This window comes from Kogia breviceps, chromosome 19 (assembly GCF_026419965.1).
Source record: "Kogia breviceps isolate mKogBre1 chromosome 19, mKogBre1 haplotype 1, whole genome shotgun sequence".
Taxonomy (NCBI): domain Eukaryota; kingdom Metazoa; phylum Chordata; class Mammalia; order Artiodactyla; family Physeteridae; genus Kogia; species Kogia breviceps.
In genome coordinates, this window is record NC_081328.1 from 43770285 (window position 1) to 43790752 (window position 20468).

Below are 20468 nucleotides of genomic sequence, written 5' to 3' on the forward strand. Positions count from 1 at the left end.
GTGACCTTGAGTCCTGAGCTGCCACCCTGTGCAGGTGCCCAACCAGAAATATCAAGGAAGGCCAGGCTGGGATTGGACCATCTAGTAAGGACCCCTAAGTACCTTTCCCAAACCCTGCTAAAATCCCAGCCAATCCCTTGAGAGATGCCTGGGATGGAGATGCGGGTGGACCCTTGGGTTATGTCTGGGCCCCTGCATCGTCCTGCACAGGTGACAAGCCTTCAAATACTAGTGCAATGGCCACAGCTGTCCACACCGCTGGCTATGGGCAGGGCACTGCGGATGACCCCGGGAGAGTATGGAGGGTCCTGAGAGAACCAGCCCTCTGTGCCCCCAACCCCAGCCCTGCACACCTGGGTTCAGTCAATGCCAGCCATGGGGTCACAGATGAGTGACAACAGTGCTCACCCGTGGCTCCGCCCCACCTTTCTGTCAGCCCCCTCCCCTCTCCAGACGAGCCAGACACCCCAAAACTTGTCTCTAGCTACTCTCCCCCAGCTGGCTCATGCTTAGGGGCTGAATTAAATGGCCTTCAAGGATCCCTTGGGCTCTAAACTTCGGGGCTCTGGGGTGACTGATTTCTGGGCAGGCCCCTGCGGCCGGCGGTGTGCATGGGAGGGGGACCTGTCTAGTCTCTACCTGGAGGGCTGCCTCCCCACAGTGGGGTGCCGCGAGCTCTCGTCAGGACCTGACCCCCTGCCCTGACCCCGTGCACTGAGCAGGGTGAGGGGGAGCAGGACACAGTGCTTAACTGGGTGGACTGGGAAGGGGCTCAGGCCCTCCCTCCCCCATCAGTGCCTTCTTGAAAAGCCTCAAGCAGCCCCCGGGCCCCCGTCGGAGCCTTCTAGATGGGGCATCCCAAATCTTTTGAACAAATTCCCCCGACACACACACACACACACACACACACACACACACACACACACACACAGCAGCCTTGAAAGCACACCTCCCTCCAGCCCCACGCGCCTCCAAAATACCTTCTCTGTCTCTGCTCAGCCCATTCGGCCTTCTCTGCTAGCCACTGCCTGCCCTCCCTCCCAGTGTCCTGGGCACCCTGCTCTGCCAGCAGGGAGCGGGCAGGGGGCTGCGCTCTGCCCTGGCACCGCACCCCTGCCCCCTCACCCTGGCCCTGAGGCTCCTTCTGAGTCCCCCAGAGCCCCCTCGGCGCGGTGGCGCCCCTCACACCGGACTTTCTGGCTCTCTGTTCCCACACCCCCTCCACCACGTGGGGCTTCTCCAGGAAAGGAGCCCGAGGGCGCCCCGGGCGGGGAGAGGCCGGGGCGGAGAGCAGAGCCCGGCTGGCCTCGCAGCCTGAGATGTGTCCTCTGCTGGCATCTCGCAGATTCCTGTCTCAGCAGAGCAAAGGAGCCGCCCGCCACCGCCCCCCGCCCCCCTGCTCCCCTCCCCCCGCACCCCTGCCTTCCAGACCACTGCACGCAGGGAGTCGCTGTTTTGGCTCCTTCACCCTCCTCTCCTGAAGACACCAACCCAGTCTCTGCCCCTCGGGTCACTCCAAGGAGCCGAGCCTTAACCCCTGGGCCACTGGTGACCAGGGAGAGGACCCCTGCTGAGGGCAGGGACACAGGGAGCAGGTGGCGGGCAGCGAGAGGCAAGCGTGGGGGCTGAGGGTCACGGCCCCGGGAGCTTGGGCAGGGACAGCCTCGGAGCAGGGCCCGCTGTGGCCAGGAGGACAGCGGTGCCCGGAGCAAAGTGGTGACTTCCTCGGAGCCAGGCCGGGCTTGGGGCCAGGGCGCCCGGCCCCTCCGGGTGGCCTGCCCTCGGGGCGCCCGGCCCGGGCGGGGCGCGGAGGGGCGCAGTACTCACTGTTGGACGGGAGCGGAGTGCTCGCTGCCGAGCGCGGAGCGGCGTGCCCACCTCGGGCTGGGGCTGGGACTCTGGGGGACTTGGCCGGGGGGCCGGGCCGGCGGGGACAGCTGCTGCCGCTGATGTCACAGGGTCATGAGTGAAACCTGAGGACTGGGCCAATCTTCAGGTGGGAGCCTGGGCCGCGCTTCCCTCACGGGGGTGTGCTGGGCCCGGCCGAGACCGCCTGGGCCGGGGGCCCCGCTGACCCGGAGCGGGACACGCAACACGCTCGCACACGCACACGCACACGCACACGCACGCTCACTGGGGCACGCGTCTGAGCCCACACATGCGGTGCTCTCCCTCCCTTGACGAACTAACGCAGGCTCATTCTCACACATGATTCTCCTTTCATGCTCGTTCCCAGAAGCACTCCCGGAGGGACAGGCTGGCTAGCACACTCACACACTCTGTGCACACTCATGGCTGCGCTCCCCCCCGTCACACTCACACACGCTCAGCCATACACGTAAACCACCACCCTTCATACAGTCACACAAACGCTTCCACTGCGTGTCACACCCATTCACGCACAGTGAGCCTGCAGCTCACACGTACAGACTCGCTCCCACGCTCACGTCAGGCTCGTGCACATATGTGTATTATTACACGCATATAGCCATACGCGCTCTCCTGCCCAGATGAACACAGATGCCGCGTATCACAGACATTATACTTGTATCAAGTGTGTGCACACACCACAGTCACGCCCATGCGTTCTTGCATTTCATGCATGTTACTTGCATCCATGCGGCTGTCTGTGCCCATGTAACATGTTCCCATTCACACGTACACAGGGCCACCTATATGTACCTATGGTCACTAGATTTTTAAGTAGATGCCTACCTATATACCCACACCCACATCTCACACACACACCCCCATGCCCCTCACACACACAGCTGTTCGGCTGTACCACACAGCAGTCTTGAGGGTCATTCCTCCACCACCACTCCCCCACCCCTCTGGCTAGACATCTGTCCCTCAGAGGCTGGGGAAGGGGGTGGGGTAGGGGGAGGGATGAGGTTATTTAGCACCCCCCCCACCCCGTCCCCCACCTTCCACTCTGGGACTGGGGTGACCCCTAGTGGAGGTGTTGAGAAATGACCCATCACTGCTCGCTCGCCAGCGCCTGCCCCGGCAGACGAGAGAATCCTTGGGTAAATCCAGAGTAACTGTCCCCCAAAGGTTCCCCCAGTCTCCCATACCCATCACTGCCACCGTCTATTCTGGCAGCCAGAGCTCTGTCTGAGCCGAGCCCAGCCCGGAGTGACCTCTCAGAGGGGCCACAGTGAAGCCCCGGGGAGTGGTCTCCCTCCATCCTGGGAGCGCGCCGATGGCACCTCTCCTCCCAGTAGCTCTCTGTGGATCCAGCCTCAGCATTGTCGAGCCCTTCCTTGTGGGCCAGGCCCGGCTGTGGTCTGAGCAGTTCCCGCTGTGCCCGGACTTCGCCCATCTCCACCCAGTGAATCACTCACACCCTCAGAGGCATGTCTTCTAGACCAAAGTGGGAGCCTTGGTGTTTTCTCTGCAAGGTTCTTTATCCTGCTTTGCTCACTGACCTGACAGACATTTTCCACGTAGTTGTATTGCTAATGTAATCCAGTGTCGGCTGGCCCCTGCCTCTTCTCTGCTGCTTCTTCTGGGGTTCAGAGAAAAACAAACCTTCTATCTCATATCCTTCCCAAGTCGTCCCCCCAAAGCTGCTCCCCGGGGTCCCTCTCATCACTCACAGCCCTGCTGCAGCTCCAGTTTGCTTTGCTGCTGGCCACTGTCTGGAATTCCTGGTCAGTGTTCCCTGGATAGCACACGGCTCCGTCTGTGGGCACTGGAGGGGAGACGGTGGGAAGCAGCTGTCATTCCCAATTATGGCTCTGCCCTTTCAGTCACTGCCTTGCCCCTGCCCAAAGCTCTATGGAGTAAGACTTTCTTTAATGAGGAATTGAAGTTATTGAAGGGAATTATAGTATATGAGGGGGCAGGCCTGCTGCATTTGGTTGTATGGGTTGTGCACTGCACAATTCTGGGCACCAGTCCCATTTGTAGTCATTGTAGATTAGTATGTATTTAAGATGATAATTTTCTAGCAGATGGTAGCAAAATATCTAGAGGAAGGGGCTAAGTTTTCTAATTTGCACAAGGTGTCATTTGGATTAAGGATGGGGATGATGGGAAAACAAAAGCTGTGTGTTAAATACGACTTTTATCCACAGCCCGAGTGGAGTGAATACCTCTCTCTTGATAATAATATTCCTCCTTGCTTTGGGGAGCTGCTTCCCTACTCCAAATATGTGATTCTGGTGGGGCTTCTGATTACAGGTCAGCCACCTTGCCCCAGCCACGGAGATGGACATTATCATCTAGGTCTGGCCAATCCTCTTGGCCACAGTGGTTGGTCTAAAAGCTGGATATGTGACTCAAGTGGGGCCAATCATAGTCCTTCCTGGGGATTTATATGTATTGATTCAAAGGGAAGATCATCTCTCTCTCTGTGGGATTCTCTAAGTTTGTCGAGAGTAACTGAAGTACATCTGAAGGTGCCTGCGGTGTGTCTCCCACGAGTGGAAAAGTCTGTCTGTAGGAAGAGGGAAAAACATGCAGAGAGGGGGAGATGAAGGAGAGGGAGAGAAGGGTGGAGAGAGAGACCTGAAGACACCTGAGTCAGTTAAACTATAAACCAACTCCATCACTGTCCTCCCCTATCACATGAGCCCCCAAAAGTCCCTTTCCTTTAAGCTGGTTTAGGTTGAATTTCGGTCACCCACAAGCCAAAGAATCCTGCAAAATAGAATCACCTTTCAGAAAATCTCATCCTGACCCACAGGAATTGGCTTCGTCACACCCTGTCCCAGCCCCACTCCCTGGCCTGAGCAGTCAGTTTCTTCCCTTAGTCATTCAGTCCAGGGTGACTTTCTGGGAGCTTCAGCAAGTACTCCCCCATGGTTGGTGGCACCCCAATTTCCAGGGAGTCCAGGAGGTGAGGGTTCTGGACTCCATCCCATAGCTCCATTCTGATCGGGTGGGACCTTGAAACTGGGTCCTCACCACACGGCATCCCATTGGTGTGACCTATGTGTTTATAAGTCCCCAAAGTACCACCAGGGGCCTTTTGGATAAACCACCACCCCTCCCACATCTCACAAGGATAACCATGATTTGTAGAAATAGTATAGTCAGAGCCTCCAAGCAGAAAAATGGAATTTCTTTATTGTTATAATGTCAAGGCTTCTCCCCACAAATCCAGTTAGTCATGAAATTCTGCAAAGCAGTATTTAGCGCCTCTCTTTCAACCCTCATATTCTAACTCCTTCCAATCTGTGCCTTTTAAGGAAATGGGTCAGAAAAAAGAGACTGCTACTGGGTCAGTCTCTCTCTGCTCAGCACTACCTCATCTGTACCACACAGACATTTCCCCTTGAATTCTTTTTTTTTTTTTTTTTTTTTAACTACTTATTTATTTGGCTGTGCTGGCTCTTAGTTGCAGCACGCAGGATCTTCGTTGTGGCATGTGGGATCTTTTAGTTGAATCTTTAGTTGTGGCATGCGGGCTCTAGTTCCCTGACCAGGGACCGAACCCAGGCTCCCTGCACTGGGAGGGCGGAGTCTTAACCACTGGACCACCAGGGAAGTCCCTTCCCTTGAATTCTTAAAAGGACCCTTTTCTCTACATTTCCATCTAAGGAGGAGAGGAGGGAGACCTTTCTCCCCTTCCGTGGTTTTTAATGCCTGCAAACTCTTCCTTGGAGTGAATTACTTCCATTTACATAACCATTTCCCTATTATGGGACACTGGGTAACGTTCAACTTTCAACTCTTAAAAGTAACACTGCAACGAACGCCTACGAGTAGAAATCTTTTTCCACGTCTAGCTTATTTCCAGGAATAGATTTACCAAGGCAACAGGGAGGATTTTTGGTACTTACTGTTTTGGGACACTAAAACAAACAAACAAAAAACCCAAAACAAAAAACTGAAGATGCAAATAAGAGTCCCCACTGAGAAGAATGGAAAGGGATTAGGTGGAGTGTTCAACACCCCAAAGAAAATAATAGTAGGCAGGGCAAGTAGCCAGAAAGGCACCTCCTCTGCTGTTGGACTGAAGTTAGATCTGTAAGCAAAATAGCCCTGCCAGATAAGTGTGTGGTTTTCCCATTATTCAAAGGTCAAATGCTTCAATTTCCTTTGACACCTCTAATTGGGTACCAAAAGCCTGGTAGTTTTTATCTCAACCCTATCTTCCAAAATACAAGTAAGTCTCATGTAGGGTTAACATGCAGTCTTATATCTGAGGTATTGAAATGATCACCTCTTCCTGCCTCTTTCCTACAGCCACCTCCAGCCTGCTCTGAGCTTCCTTTACAGGGAAGGAAGGTGGCCTCCTTGCTGGCCTCCCTGCCTCCAGCTTTGCCTCAGTTTAATCCATGGACCATTCATTATACTCCCAGACGAATGTACTTCAATGTCGACTTCGGTATTTCACGTCATTGAACACAAATTTATCAGAGAGCTGCTAGAGTAGCTTTTCCCAGGAGTTCGCAGCAGCCTGGGCAGCAGAAATGGTGAAAGCGGGAGACTGGTGTCTTAGTTTGGATTCCCCCAAAAGTACAGCCTGAGGCGAGGATTTGGCAGAAAGAAGTTTACTTGGAAGGAGATCCCAGGAAGCACTGTGAGGGTGTGGAGAAGTGGGGAGGCTGACGGGTATGGGCAGCCCTGACAGCTTCTCTATAATTGCCCCTCTCTCTCTCTCCCTCCCTCTTTCCCTCTTTTTCTGCCCCCCCCCCGAGATGCACATATATACATATAATTTTTAAAACAAAAATAAGATCTTACTATGCTTTCTGATTGTTTTGCTTGACTCTCTTGGACATCATTCCACGTCAGTAGATGATATATTCTATACCAAAATTGTCAAGGGCGGAATAGTATTCCATTGGGAGGACACATCCCATCAGACATTTGTTCTTTCTAATTCTGGTTGACATAAACAAAGATATGACAGACAAGATAAATCTTTCTAAAATGTGGCTGTGCACACATCGTCCCCTTATTTCTCTCCCGCTCAAAACCCACCAAGAGCTCCCCATTACCCACATGGCAAAGCCTCACTTCTATAACTTGGCCTTTGAGTCTGTCCTGTGTCTGCCTGGAACTTCCCTCTCCCCTACCCCAGCCAGGCAGTTTGAGCCACTGGATCTTTACAGGCCCTGTCCAGTCCCGCATCTGCACCTTTGCTCTAGCTGTGTTCCCAGCCTGGGCTGCCCTCTCCCTCTCACGCTGCTTGGCCCCACCCCAAGGGTCTCTACCTCCTTCAGAACTCCACCCTTCAGTGACTGAGTCTTCTCTTTTTCAAGATCCCTTCTTGTATTGTTCACTCAGAAGGCACTTTGCACAGTCTTGTATCTGCTCTCCTTTCAGGGGAATTTTTCACTTCCCAACAACGCTGGAACCAGCGAGGATACACTATTGTGTCTACAGTGCTCAGAAGGGCACCTCACACACACAGGCACCTCCTGGGTCAAAGTTTGCTGACGGTGAGCTTCATTTCTCTCCCTGGAATGAGGGTGGAGACGGAAAGACGCGCCTCTGTGTCCTTCCCGCTCACTGCGGGCCTGTGACCACGATGCCCGATCGCAGCTTATGCCCAAGGCCAGAAGACCCGAGGGGACAGCTAATGCACTGCCCACGGTCCCCATCTCCTGGAGACAGGGACGAAGGCACAAAGGAGGAGGTGGGAATGGTCTTTCTGGCTCTAGACACCAGGACTTCTGGGAAGGGGAGCTGAACAGGAGTGGAGGGTGGGGGAAGGAAACTCTGGGGTGCTAATCCCAGCTTCCTGTCTGGATTCTCTTCGGCTGCCGCTCAGGGCCTATCTTAGGATGGTCACAGCTGCCGAAACAGATCTCTCCCTTCACCTGTTCTTAAGCAAAGAAGACCTTGATAAGTTCCTGTTGGAAGAATGCAAGCTTTGGTAATTTTTCCGGGATGAAAGGCAATAATGGGGTCACTGATGTTAAACTCCCCAGACTTTGCTACCTCTTTGGAGCAGCGGCCCCACTTGACCAGGAACCGGGGAGCAAACAGGGGCCAGCATTTTCCGTGAACTTGGTCGGTGTTTCCTTCCTTGGTGGCCTCCGGAAACCACTCTTGGCCCGCAGGACGGCCCCCTGACTCGGAGTGACAGGGAGCAAATCCTCTCTGCCTTCCTCATTCACCTGCCCCTGGCCCCCAGCCTGATCCAACGGAATTCTCCACTCCTAACTCATCATCCTAGTCAGCTGGGCACCGGGCCCCAAAAACCAAGTGTCCGAGTTGGGGCGGGCCTCCCCAGCCACTCACGCATTCACTCAACAAACTCGGCCCCCCAGGCTCCGTGCCGGGGATGCCCAAGGGTGCGAGGTACGGCGAGGGATGAGCCGCGATGCCCAGGCAGTCACGGCGCGGGGGTTTGGATGTGGACATCTGGGAGAGAGTTGGGCCTCCGGGGGGTGGGGGTGAGGGTCCTCAGGACCCCTTGTCCCTAGAGGTGGAGAGAGAAGAGCAGGAGGCGGCGACAAAGGGCGAACGTCCCAGGCACCGGAACGCTGGCGGGACCTGCGCATGCGTAGGAGGAGACTTTGGCGTCGCCCAGCGTCGTCAAGGTAACCCTGATCCGCAGCAGCTGGCCATGGCCTCAGGAACTGGAGGGAGCTGGGGTCATCCCCCAGCGCAGACTGCAGCCCCGACGGTGAAGGCTGAGTCGGGGACCAGAGCCTGCCTTTACCTGGAAGGCCTTGGGGGCGGGGTGGTGGGGTGGGATGACTTGGGGAGCTGTCCCAGGAGGGCCCGAACCCTGGAGGAGTCGGGGGTGGGTGAGGAGAGCGACCCCAGCCAGAGAGGAAGAGACTTGACAGGGAGGCCATGGGTGCGCGGAGGGGAGAAGCTCCTGCGAGGTTAGGGAAGCGAGGGGTGGTCCCCATCCCTTCCCCACCTAGCCTGACTGAGTCTCCCCCTCCCCCCAGCCCTGGGTGACCATTCTGCAGCCCCTCCTGTGGGCCATCCCACCTCCGTCCCCACAGCCGGGCCGCGTGAAGGAAGGTGAGGCTCCGGGATCTCCCCACTTTGTACCCCACTCTGCCCGGCACATTCTCTGGGCGTCCTTGCTGCACCCCTCCTTCCCCCGCCCTCCCCCTGGAGCTGGAGTTGGGGAAAAGGTCCTGGGGTCGGGGCAGGGGCAGGGGGAGTTCTGGCGTGGGCTTGCTGAACTCTCGTCCCCTAGACCTGCTGCAACTGATGGCGCTGCAGAACGCGCAGATGCACCAGCTGCTTCTGAGCGGCCAGGTGGCAGCGGCGCTCAACCAGGGGCTTATCTGGTCCGGCCCGCAGGTGCGTGGGCTGGAGGTGGGGGAGTGGGGGTGGGCTACCAGGGCTGCCCACATGCAGGGCCAGAGGTGGGCATCCATTTAGGGGTCCCCCCACCTTGAGAAAAAGGGTCAGGCAACAGAGGAGCCAGAAGCCAGCTGCCATCTGTCTGGCTAGGTCTGTTTGGCATCTGTTATGTGGCAGGCCCCCGTGTCAGCCTCCATGGAGTGGAGGTAGGGGGTCCCAAAATCCAGACCACTCAGGTCTCGTTCTCAAGGTTTCCCTGCAGTGAATCCCCCACTGGACTGCAGACCCAGGAGGGCAGGCACCACTGTACCCTGGGCCTGCAGTGTGCCTGATACTTATTAGGTGTTCGACTGCTATTTGTTGAACAAGTGAATGAATAAATGAAAGACTAGGAATACAAGGCAACTTTGGCTTTGACTGGCATAAAGTGTGAGGGCCACCTGGTTGGAGCGTGAGGAACATCCCCTTGGAGGAGCAAGTGGCCTTAGAACCAGCCCTTGAAAGCCAGGTAGGATTCTGATGCTTGGAGGAGGCGAGGGGTGTGTCCACCATCTCGGTGGGCAGAATCGGGAGACAGAATGGAGGAAACCCTGTGTATATGTGGAGGGCGGGGGGAGGGGGGAGGTGATGGGAGCATGGGAGGGGGAGGAGCTCTAAGGCTGAGCCTTATTCAGCCAGCAATGGGCAGCCTGAGAGGTCTGGAGGGGTGACAGCTGGGCGGTGAGAGGCTGCCTGTCAGCTTGGAGGGAGCGGACAGAGATTCACGGAGGGGCCGGTCAGAGGAGTCGAGGCAGGAGGGAGACCCTGAGGAGCTGCTGCCACCCCTTCACCTCCAGGCCCTCAGGGGGCCCTTGGGAGGGGCGCCCTACCTCAACAAGTGGGGCACAAGTGGGTCCAGGGACTGGGGCTTGAGACAGGCTGGGACCTGGGACCCTTTGCTGCGGTGCTGCAGTGCTTGCACCTGGACGAATGTCTCTTCGAGCCGCAGAGTACAAAGGAAATGAGACTAAAAATAATGGCACGCGTGCGCAGGTGGGGCAATTATGAACAATAAGATACAAGAAGGCCACAAACCAGCTGCCATTTCTGAGGTGCAAAAGTAGGGTACTGAGCATGATTCCTGCACACAGCACCACCAAGAGGGTGGGCGGACCACCTAAGCCTCCCCTCCAGCCCAACCCACCAATCAGTCCCTCCCCTTTCCCCGTCTGAGGAACCAGCCCTCTCTCCTTGGGGAGTGAGGAAGGACACCTGTTTCTTGTTCTCGCTCCCAGCCTGCATTCCTTGGTTGGCTTCTTATCAATTTCTATTGATTAAAGAGTCCAAGAACCCTGTATCCGTAACAGGGTGAGGCCAGGGGCAGCTTGCTGGACTCCGGGGCCCAGCTCTGGAGTCATACCTGGATTTCTCCAGTCCCTGCTTGGCCTTATTAGCTGGGTGACCTTAGAAAAGTTACTTAACCTCTGAGCCTCAGCTTTTCCCATCCGCAAAATAAGGAATAAATGTCTCCAAAGAGCCTTGCTTGTGTGTAGTAAACGCCCAATGAACAGTAGCTGTTTTGTGCTGGGTATCTGGAGAGACAATTCAGAGGAATGGAGGACTGGCGGCAGGGAGAGCCTGATCCTGTATCATCTCCCCTCCCCTCTTGCACGATCCCCAGGTCTACTTGGAGGGGCAACAGGAGGCGGCGGCAGCGTATGAAGAGGAGGAGGAGACCAAAGCCCAGGAGGAGGGGCCTTTGGTGTTCCACCACCACTACCTGCCCTGCCTGATGCCTGCTCTGGGCCCCCTGCTCCCCTGGCCGGCCCCTCTCCCTTCCCCTCCCCTACCTCAGCCCTGCTTGCAGCACTTGGCCGGGGTCCAGCACTACCCTTCTACCTCTGGGAAAAGGGGGGCGTAAGTGAGGCCGGGGGTCTGGGTGCTGCCGGGGCCCTGCTCTGGGGCTGGGCTGGAAGAGCTGGCCAAGGGGCCAGGCTGGGGTGGGGAAACTTGTGGGTGAAATCCCAGAGGCTAGCCTGGGGCCTCTGACGGGGCTCTTTCTTTTCTCTCCCTGTCCCAGGAGAGCCGTGCCCCCGCCCCCACCTCCCAGCGCCACAGGAACTGTGGGTGTGGATGTACCCCCAGCTTCAGGTAGGGACCAGGTGGGTGGGCAGTGGGGTCCAGGCCTGGCGGTGGATCAGAAGGCCAGGAAGGCCATGCGCCCTGTGGGGCTGAGGGCCCCTACTGTCATGGCCGCAGACAACTGGCCTGTCCCCTTCCGGTTTCCTCCTTGGGCTCCACTGAGGCAGGAGGGAGTCACTATGAGGGTGCTGTCTCCCCCCAGACTACTATGATGCCGAGAGCCTACCGTGAGGACAGACACCAGACCCAGGACCCACGCCAGCTTCATCGCAGGGCTGGAAATAGCCCTGGAGCCCCTGTGTGCCCCGCTAGTGCTTTTCCAACCCTGCACCTATGCCTGGCAGCCCTTCTTACCCCCTCAGCCCCAACCAGGCCCTCTCCTCGAGGTCAGTCAGTCCCCTCTCTACCCCACGGAGACCTTGAACCAGCCTGCTCTCTGCTTCAGGGTGAGAGCCCCTTAGAGCAGTGTCCAGGCCCTGGCGGTCACATGAAAGCCCAACCCTGTCCCAGTGATTGCTTCCTGGGCTGGCAGAGGCCTGGGAACCAGAGCCCTCCCTCGACCTCCACTCCCCCACCCACCACCCCGGGGATGGCCAGCGCTGCGGCGTCTCGGGTTGGCCCAATAATGGAGCAGGAGTTAAGAGGCGAGGACTGCTTTTGTTGTCCGTGGCTCTCTGAAGGCCCAGAGTGATGGGGGAGGCCTGGCTGAGGAGATCCCGAAGCTGAGCCCTTGGGGCCCCCATGCTTCCCCCTGGAAGCTGGCTCTGTTGACAGAAAGGAAAGGTCAGAGCCATGCCCTGCTCTGACACGGAGGGCCTGCGGTCCCAGAGGGCCACGTGGGAACGGAGCGTCTCTCTGGCCCTCTGGGCCATGGTGCATCTCCCCACCCTCCCTCAGTAGGAATGAGTCACTCAGTGTCCGATGAGGGTGGGCGTCTGGTGCCTGGGCTGGTCAGCATGGGGGTGCCCCAGGGCTCTGGAAGGCCCCCATGAAGGAGGGGGTGGAGGGAGGCTGAGGGGACATTTGAGACCGAAGTCCAGCCGGGCCTGGTGGCTCCCCTTCCTGACCATTCCCAGGAGGAGACACCGAGGCACAGGGTTAAGTCCAGGTGTTTGTATTCAGACTAGAAAAGCAAGGGTCCCTGAAGTCCTCTGCTGCTTTGTCATGGTCCTTCAGCCAGGGCTGAGCCACAGCCCTAAGGAGCCATGCTGAGTTCCAGTGGCCGCCATGCTGGTGGCCACGCCGGTCACGTAGCCTATGCCCGGTAGGCCCACCTCAGCCTCCTCCAAGCAGCTTGCACCCCGTAGGTACCTGTTCGCCTCTGGCGCCACTGCTGCCCGAAGATAAAGCACAGCAGGACAGACGTCACAAACAGGAAGAGCAGCACCGACACGACCGTGATGATAATCACCATCTGGCTGTCCTGCGCAGGCTCTGGGGAGGGAGAGGGCGGTGGTCTCGGAAGTCCTCCGGCCCCAGGCGCCAGGGCCAAAGGGGGAGTAGAGGTCCGTCCGTCACCCACCCACCCCCCGCCATTCTGCAGTCACCCTGTGTTGCAGAGGCGAGTGGCCACTGGTATATCAACTAGGGGAAAGGTGGGCCGGGGTCCCGGCCACCAGCTGGGCCTCTGTGAGACCGTGAGGGCAGATGTCGCCCTGCCACCAGCTCCTGGCACCAGCGCGTGGGTGCTGGACACCACAGCCTGGACGGTGGCGTGGTCCAGGCCGAGCCCCTCCTTGGGCAGAGCTGAGGGAGCTTCTGCCAAACTCTCAGAAGACAGAGAACATCTAGAGTCGCAGAACAGCAGGGCTCCAGGGGATCTTAAGGGTCAGTAAGGCTACACTTGTCATTGCAGAGAGGGGCCAAGGCCAGAGAGAGGAGCTTGACTTGGTTAAGGTCACCCAGCTTGTTAATGGCCAAGCAGCCAGCTGGGGTCCAAGATGGCAACTTGGAGAGAGCTCCAGGGAGCTCTTGGGATTTCAAGTTCCTGGGTGCCTCCCCCTGAGCTGGCAGAGAGTGGGGCAAAGGCGTCTTCCTCCCATGAGGGGCTGAAAGTGAACGCCCTCGCCTTCCCTCCTCCTCCGGGGGCTCCCCCTCACCATAGACGTCAAGTGCCTGGGGATCTGAGACGCTGTGAACGAGGTCCCCGCCGCGAGAGCGCAGGTCCATCTCGGCCCGGCAGGAGAAGTTGTGGCGGTCGTCCTCCCTGTGAGCCGTGGTGTTGTGGGTGACCATGGCCTCTTGGGGGGAAAGTGTTGTCCCCACAAAGGCCTGGCTGTATACGATCTCATTGCCACGGAGCAGGGTGACAGTGAGACCTTCAAGGGGTGCCACAGAGGGCACCCTGCACTGGATGGTGAACGATCTCCCTACAGCCACTAAAGTGGGCCATAACTTCAGCAGCACTTGCTTTGGAGGGTCTGAAGGAAAGAAGAAAGCGAGGTCTGGTCAGGATGGGGGTGCAGTTCCGGCGGGCTCCACCGAGCCAGGACCATCCCCGTCACCACAGCGTTCTCAGGAAGTGGGCTGGGGCCGGGCTGCTCTAAAGTGTAACAAGAGGAAGGAGGAAGCAGTTCAGGGTGAAGGATGTACTGGGTGGTGGTTTTATGGACATGATTCCTGGAATGGACAAGAATGGAGGCAGCCTGGTGTCTACAAAGAAAAGCTCCAGAATCTGTGCGGTCAACTAGAAAGATATAAAAGTTTTGCATCTGTCTCCTTCCTCTCCAAAAATTAAATACAAATTTCAAAAATTAAATGGTTGGATAATTATGTTGAGAGAGACTTAGGAGGGAGTGCTCATTGGACTGGACCACGAGTTGTGAGATTCTTCACTTCAGAGGTGGAGGCCCGAGTCAGACCTGCCTTGGTTCTTCAGGATCGGGTTCTGAGCTACCTCTAGCCCTCAGCTATTAAACTCGGTGGTACCCTGGGTTCCTTTTTGAACTAGAATGCCTTGCCCCCATTACCCCAGGATAATATGTTAGATTTAGGACATCGTTCTATTCATTTGATCCACTGATGACAGTTTTGAGCGATACCCTTGGTGCCGAGCTGTTGAGAGAATCCCAGTCTATCCGAGGTCTCCGTGGCCTCTGGGCAGGTATGTGCGTGATGGTCGCACATTTGCCAAGGGCCCTCAGGGGGAGATAAAACCACGCCTCAGCCTTCTCTCTGGGAGGCCAGTGGGCTACCGCAGAGGGTACCAGCCCTCCTGATGGGGTCCCCATTGCTTGTCATGGGGTGCAGGGTGTTCTGGTGATGGGGTGCTACCAGGCTAGGAGGAGACTGTAGCACAGCATGGAAAACAACTTTTAGATTTGTCTAAACCTTGCTTGGATTGGCCTCCTCTGAGCAAACCTCCAAACCAGGGTTGCCAACAGGCTCAAGGAGGCCAGGGGAGGGTGTGAGAAGATTCTGAGCCCATGGACTGGGTCCAGGAGCCCAGGGAAGTGGGGGCCATAACAGGAGCACCCAGCAGCAGTAACAGAGCAGCTCTGCGTGCGTTCGGTAGACACAGGCTCTGGCCTAGGGGGGCAGGGCCCCGCGGTGCCGCACTCACAGAACACACTGATGTTCAGATTCTTGGACTCCTGCTTCCCGGAGCAGGTGAAATGGCAAATGACATCTGTGTCCTGGGAGATGTTGAAGACCTCATACAGCTTCCACCGAGCCTGTTCCTCCAGGAGAGTCTTGTGTAGGGTGGTCTCCAGACCACCGGTGTTGGGCTGCATACAGGTGGTACTACAGTTAATCACCTGAGACTCCCCGGACTGCACCATCAGCTGCTCTGGCCACATGCGTACCTCGAACGCCTCCTCGCCAGACCCTGGAAGACCAGAAACACTAGGCAGCAGAAGTCCCCGCTGCCCTGCCCAGTGGAGCTGCCCACAGCGGGCAGTCTGATACGGGGTAGAGGTCCCCTCTGCTCCTCTCCCCTTGTTCAGACCTTATCGCCTTGTGTCTAAACCAAAGAGACTGTGACCACCCCCCACCCCCAGCTGTCTCCCTGCCTCTGGTTGCTGTTCCTCCAGCTCGTCGCCTCCAGATTAGTCTTTCTCATGCACGTCTTCTATCTCCATGGAGAGGGATCTTATTTGACCTACGAGGCCCAGCCTCTCTGAAATGGAGGTGGCCTGTGTCCTCTGAGCCCCCACGGCCATGGGTTCGACTCTTCCCTCCCTCCTTTCCTTTCTTCCTGTTCAAAATCCTTTTTGAACACCGGCTGTGTGCCAGGCACTGTTCTAGGCTCTGGGGATCCAGCAGGGACCAAAGCAGACCAAACCCTGCCCTTGCGGCACTCACATTGCAGCGAAGGAGACAGACAATAATAAACAAGTGAACTAGCCAGCTTGTCAGTTGGTGGTAAGTGCCTAGGAAAGGAAATAGGGAGTGGGGTGGGGTTGCTGTGTTAAATAGTATAGTCAGCACAGTCCTCACGGAAACACCGACATTTGAGCAAAGAATGAAGGAGGTGGGGGGGGCGGGGAGCCCGGCAGGCAGGTATCTGTGGGGGGAGGGAACCACCAGCACAGAGACCCTGGGTGGGGAGGAGACCTGATGGCTGGAGCTCAGCGAGGAGGAAGGAGGGCAAGGTGAGTTCAGGAAGGTAATGGGACCACCTTGCAAATGACTCATATTCATGCTGACTCTCCCTTGGACATTTTGGAGCTTCTAGAAGGCAAGGCCCAGATTTCGCATATTTCCCTTTGTGCTCAGCACAATACCCTGTGTGTGGCGCAGAGCCAAGAATTGTTTCAGGCACGAAGTATTTCAGTCCTTCGGTGCTCACCTCCCACTCAGTGATGGCCAGAAGGTCCTTGATCCCAGCCAGCTGGGCCCATCCTGTGTCCTGTGCTCCTGCCACACCCATGGACCCCCACTTAGCCCTCAGCTAGTGGCATATAATGAAGAGGCAAAAGAGGGGCTTCGCAGGGAGAGAGAGCTGGATTTGAAACCTGAGTTTGCCAGGTACCAGCTGTGTGGCCTTGGGCAAAGTGCTTTCTCTCTCTGAGCCTCAGTTTCTCCATCTGTCAAATGGGCTAGTAATCCCTTTCCTGCAGGCTTGTCGTGAAAGCACCTGGCAGGTTGTCCAAAACAGAGTGCTCAGCACACGGAGGCATTTTCCCTCACCGTTCCCTGGACCTCCTGGAAGGGGCTTCGTTTTCGCTTTCATGGTCGCCACAAGGCGATGCCCTCTGCTGCCCTCTGCTGACCCCTGGGCCACCTCTGAAGGCTAGCTGGGGCGTGCCCTCACTTACCCTTGAAACCCAGCTTCCCTTCACCTCCCCATTTAGTCTCCACAGCCTGCCACATCCACACACCATGAAGTTATGGGGTCTGGTTCCCACAAGGCCAGGACCCCTACCCGCTGCCTGGGGTCATAGGGAAGCCAGGCTGGCACAGCATCCTGTACCCATGGCGGACGGCCTCTGTGTTCAAAGCCTCAGCGACTTCAGGACCAGGACTCCCTCCCCTGCCTGAAAGGGAGGGGGTCCTGGCTGGCATGCGCCCAGTCAGGAACCCCAGGCTCACCTGTGCAGCAGAGCAGGGCGAGAAAGGCCGAGAGCAGTCCCCAGCCACCAAAAGGGTACATCTCGAGTGGCGTCCACGGGCTCACAGGGAACAGCCAAGAACCGCCTGGAGAGAGATGGAGGGCGCAGGTCAGGGAGTGGTGGCCTGGAGCCGCAGCCGGAACCCCCAGCCTTCTGTGAGCTGATGACCACATTTCCTCTCGTTATCTGAGTGGTCTTGGGGAGGCCACGTGGAAGGCCGGCTCCCAGGGTCCCAGGTCTATAAGAAGCCAGGCAGAGGAAGCTGGGAAGTAGCTGATAAGCCAGGCAGATGGGGGGAGCACCAGGGCACACGTGTGAGTGACGTGTGTGCACACGGGATTCCCGTGCGCTGTGTGTACACAGAGGACAGCGTTGCCTACAAGCCTCAGATCTGGGGAGCCCCAAATCCCACAGGGCACACTGTGGGAGTCCCCTCTGGGTAGGGATTTTCCGAGTTGGAAATAGGGTTTGGGAGGCAATCGCTGGATGTTTACCTCCTTCCTCTGCCCCCTACCCTCCCCTGCTCTTAGATTTCTGATGATACACACTGTCCCTGGGCACTTTCTTCTCTTTTTTTTCTCAGTTAAACGTGATTTCAGATTACTAAGAGAAGGAGGAAGGAAAAGGAAACTAGCATTTAATTGACACCTATTCTTTTCTAGGGACTAAGTTAAGGTTTTGATACATTATCTCATTTAATTATCACACCAAATCTACAAGTTTTGATTGCGCACCTGAGGAAATTGGGGCTCAGGTGAATTAGGTGATAGAACTGAGGTGAGAATTTAGTAATGATAGGTAGTTGGTTGGATGATCAGTGGTTGCCAGGGATTAAAGGGAGGGAGGGGTGAATAGGCAGAGCACAGAGGATTTTGAGGACAGGGAAACTACTCTGTATGAAACTACAGTGGTGCATGTGTGTCATTATACATTTGTCCAAGCCCATAGAATGTACAACACCAAGAGTGAACCCTAATGTAAACTATGGACTGTGGGCGATAATGATGTGTCCATGCAGGTTCATCAGTCATAACAAATGTCCCACTCTGGTGGGAGGGTGTTGGTAATGGGGGAGGCTGTGTGTGCGTGGGGACAGGAGGTTTGTGGGAAATCTCTATCTTCCCCTAAGTTTTGCTGTGAACCTAAAACTGCTCTTAGAAAAAAAAAAAGTCTACCAAAAAAAAAAAAAAAAAAAAAAGCTCAAACACACTACCTTGAAGTCAACCTTCTGGGTTAGAGTTCTTACCGACTATGGATTGCTGTTGAAAAAGCAGGCTTTTAAACTCAGTCCTTAGCAGGGTTTAGTGGAAGTCATGTACTCAGTCATTCCTAAATTCTCATCTCAGATTCAATTTTAAACAGAAAACCCAGTTCCACATTGTTTACAAGACACATGTAATGATTAAGAATGGTTGAAAGTCAAAGAATGGAAAAAGATATACCAGGCAAAAGCTAACCAAAAGAAAGCCGGGAAAGGTCTATTCATATCAGACAAAGAGGACTTTTAAGACAAAAATTCTGATATTTATTAGGGATAGAGTGGGTACCTAGATTAAAGGGTCAATTCATCAGGAAATTATAATAGTTCTAAACTTGTAAGCACTTAGTTTGAAGGAGCTACAAAGAGATAAAACCATCATCATAGCAAGAAATTTTAATACAACGTCTCTCAATTATGAATAATGAAGCAGTCAAAAAAATCAGTAAATGAAAGGAAGACCTGAAACCCACAATGTAAAAGCTTGATTTGCACCTATAGAGAATACAAATTCATCAAAAAGATAAGTTTTAAGACCCCTATATATTTGGTAATTTTAAAACATACTCATCCATGGGTCAAAGAAAAAATCATAAATGACACATTTTAAAATTCTTAGATTTGAATGATAATGAAAATATCATAGATTACAATTTGTTGGATGCATCAAAAGTGATACTTAAAGGGAAATTTATAGTCTTGAATGCTTGTATTAGAAAAGTGTATGAAATAAGTATCCAATTTAAGTAAGAGGTCAAGAAGTTATAAAAAGAACAACAAAGTAAACCCAAAAGTAAACTCAGAAGAGAATAATAAAGAACAGAAATCAATAAAATAGAAAACAAAGATATGGTAGACAGGATCAATAAAACCAAAAGTTAGTTCCTTGAAAAACCAGTAGAACAGGCAAATCTCTGCTGAAATTTACTTATAAACAAAGGAAAGCACAAATAAACATTATTAGGAATAAAAATAACTACAAGATTAAAAAGAAGACTATACAAATAAACAATCTAACCTTATACCTAAAGGAACTAGAAAAAGAAGAACAAAACCCAAAGTTAGTAGAAGGTAAGAAATAATAAAGATCAGAGTAGAAATAAATGAAATAGAGACTAAAAGCAAACAAACAAAAAACAATAGGAAAGATCAGTGAAACTAAGAGCTGGTTCTTCAAAAAGATAAACAAAATTGATAAACTTTTAGCCAAACTCATCAGAACCAAAAGAGAAGTTACAAAAACACCACAGACATAAAAAGGGTCATAAAAGATTACTGTGAACAATTATAAACCAATACAATGGACAACCTAGAAGAAATGGATAAATTCCTAGAAACGTTCAATCTCCCAAGACTGAATCAGGAAGAGATAGAAAATATGAACAGACTTACTACCAGTAATGTAATTGAACCAGTAATAATAATTTTTAAAATCCCAATAAACAAAACCATAAAATTCCTAGAAGAAAACATAGGCGGCATGCTCTTTGGCATCAGTCTCAGCAATAATTTTTGGATATGTCTCCACAGGCAAGGGAAGCAAAAATAAACAAATACATCAACCTAAAAAGCTTTTGCACAATGAAGGAAACTATCAACAAAACAAAAAGGCAGCCTGCTAAATGGGAGAAGATATTTGCAGATGTTATATCCAATTAGGGGTTAATAGCCAAAATATACAAAGAATCATACAACTCAACACACACACACAAAAAAAACCTATTAAAAAATGGGCAGAGGGGACTTTCCTGGTGGTCCAGTGGTTGAGACTCCACGCTCCCAATGCAGGGGGCCCAGGTTCAATCCCTGATCAGGGAACTAGATCCCACATGCCACAACTAAAGATCCTGCATGCCGCAACTATGACCTGGCACAGCCAAATAAATAAACAAATATTTTTAAAAATGGGCAGAGGACCTGAAGAGACATTTTTCCAAAGAAGATATACAGATGGCCAACAGACATATGAAAAGATGCTCAACGTCACTAATCATCAGCGAAATGCAAATCAAAAACACAATGAGATATCACCTCACACCTGTCAGAATGGCTGTCATCAAAAAGACAACAAATAAAAAGCGTTGGCAAGGATGTGGAGAAAAGGGAACTGTTGTGTACTGTAGGTTGTGTTCACTGATAGATGCATGGATAAAGATGTGGTTGGTATATCTACACAATGGAGTATTATTCAGCCATAAAAAATGAAATCTTGCCATTAGCGACAACATGGATGGATCTAGAGGGTATTATGCTAAATGAAGTGAGTCAGACAGAGAAAGACAAATACTGTATGATCTCAC

The 20468-nt window shown here is 54.0% G+C and overlaps 3 protein-coding genes across 8 annotated transcripts in view; 1 reads left to right on the forward strand and 2 right to left on the reverse strand.

Annotated features, from left to right (window-relative positions):
* The window catches only part of SCN4A (sodium voltage-gated channel alpha subunit 4), a 46418-nt gene extending 44505 nt beyond the window's left edge, over positions 1-1913 (reverse strand). Inside the window, exon 1 of the mRNA XM_059046885.2 lies at positions 1828-1913. The gene's annotated coding sequence lies outside the window, so the exon portion shown is untranslated. The remainder of the gene's footprint in view (positions 1-1827) is intronic.
* A 6597-nt stretch (positions 1914-8510) lies between these two features.
* Positions 8511-14110, forward strand: PRR29 (proline rich 29). 2 transcript variants are annotated; one of them, XM_067022212.1, is made up of 6 exons: positions 8511-8593; positions 8868-8943; positions 9125-9231; positions 10895-11130; positions 11294-11364; positions 11558-14110. In XM_067022212.1, the coding sequence occupies exons 1-6, from the start codon at positions 8534-8536 to the stop codon at positions 11584-11586; spliced, it is 579 nt and encodes a 192-aa protein (XP_066878313.1). In that variant the 5' UTR covers positions 8511-8533; the 3' UTR covers positions 11587-14110. The 2 variants fall into 2 exon arrangements, with proteins under 2 accessions (XP_066878313.1, XP_066878312.1); XM_067022211.1 differs by having other exon boundaries at positions 8513-8593; positions 11294-11647.
* Positions 11993-20468, reverse strand: part of ICAM2 (intercellular adhesion molecule 2) — a 32821-nt gene continuing 24345 nt past the window's right edge. For 4 of the 5 annotated variants that reach the window (XM_067022209.1, XM_067022208.1, XM_059046981.2 and 1 more), the window contains exons 2-5: positions 16891-16995; positions 14918-15184; positions 13455-13775; positions 11993-12789 (exon numbers count right to left, since the gene is read on the reverse strand). In XM_067022209.1, coding sequence (XP_066878310.1) covers positions 12611-12789; positions 13455-13775; positions 14918-15184; positions 16891-16951 — 828 coding nt within the window. In that variant the 5' untranslated portion in view covers positions 16952-16995 and the 3' untranslated portion in view covers positions 11993-12610. Of the gene's footprint in view, positions 12790-13454; positions 13776-14917; positions 15185-16890; positions 17149-20468 lie in introns of those variants that run through there. The other variant, XM_067022207.1, reaches the window with a different exon arrangement.

What these genes read in the sequence shown, in the direction of transcription:
- PRR29 (XM_067022211.1), top strand. Translation starts at nt 8,534, where the DNA reads ATGGCCTCAGGAACTGGAGGGAGCTGGGGTCATCCCCCAGCGCAGACT. An exon ending in GCCGGGCCGCGTGAAGGAAG is followed by an intron (nt 8,944 to 9,124) that starts GTGAGGCTCCGG and finishes CTCGTCCCCTAG; the next exon opens with ACCTGCTGCAACTGATGGCG. An exon ending in TTATCTGGTCCGGCCCGCAG is followed by an intron (nt 9,232 to 10,894) that starts GTGCGTGGGCTG and finishes CACGATCCCCAG; the next exon opens with GTCTACTTGGAGGGGCAACA.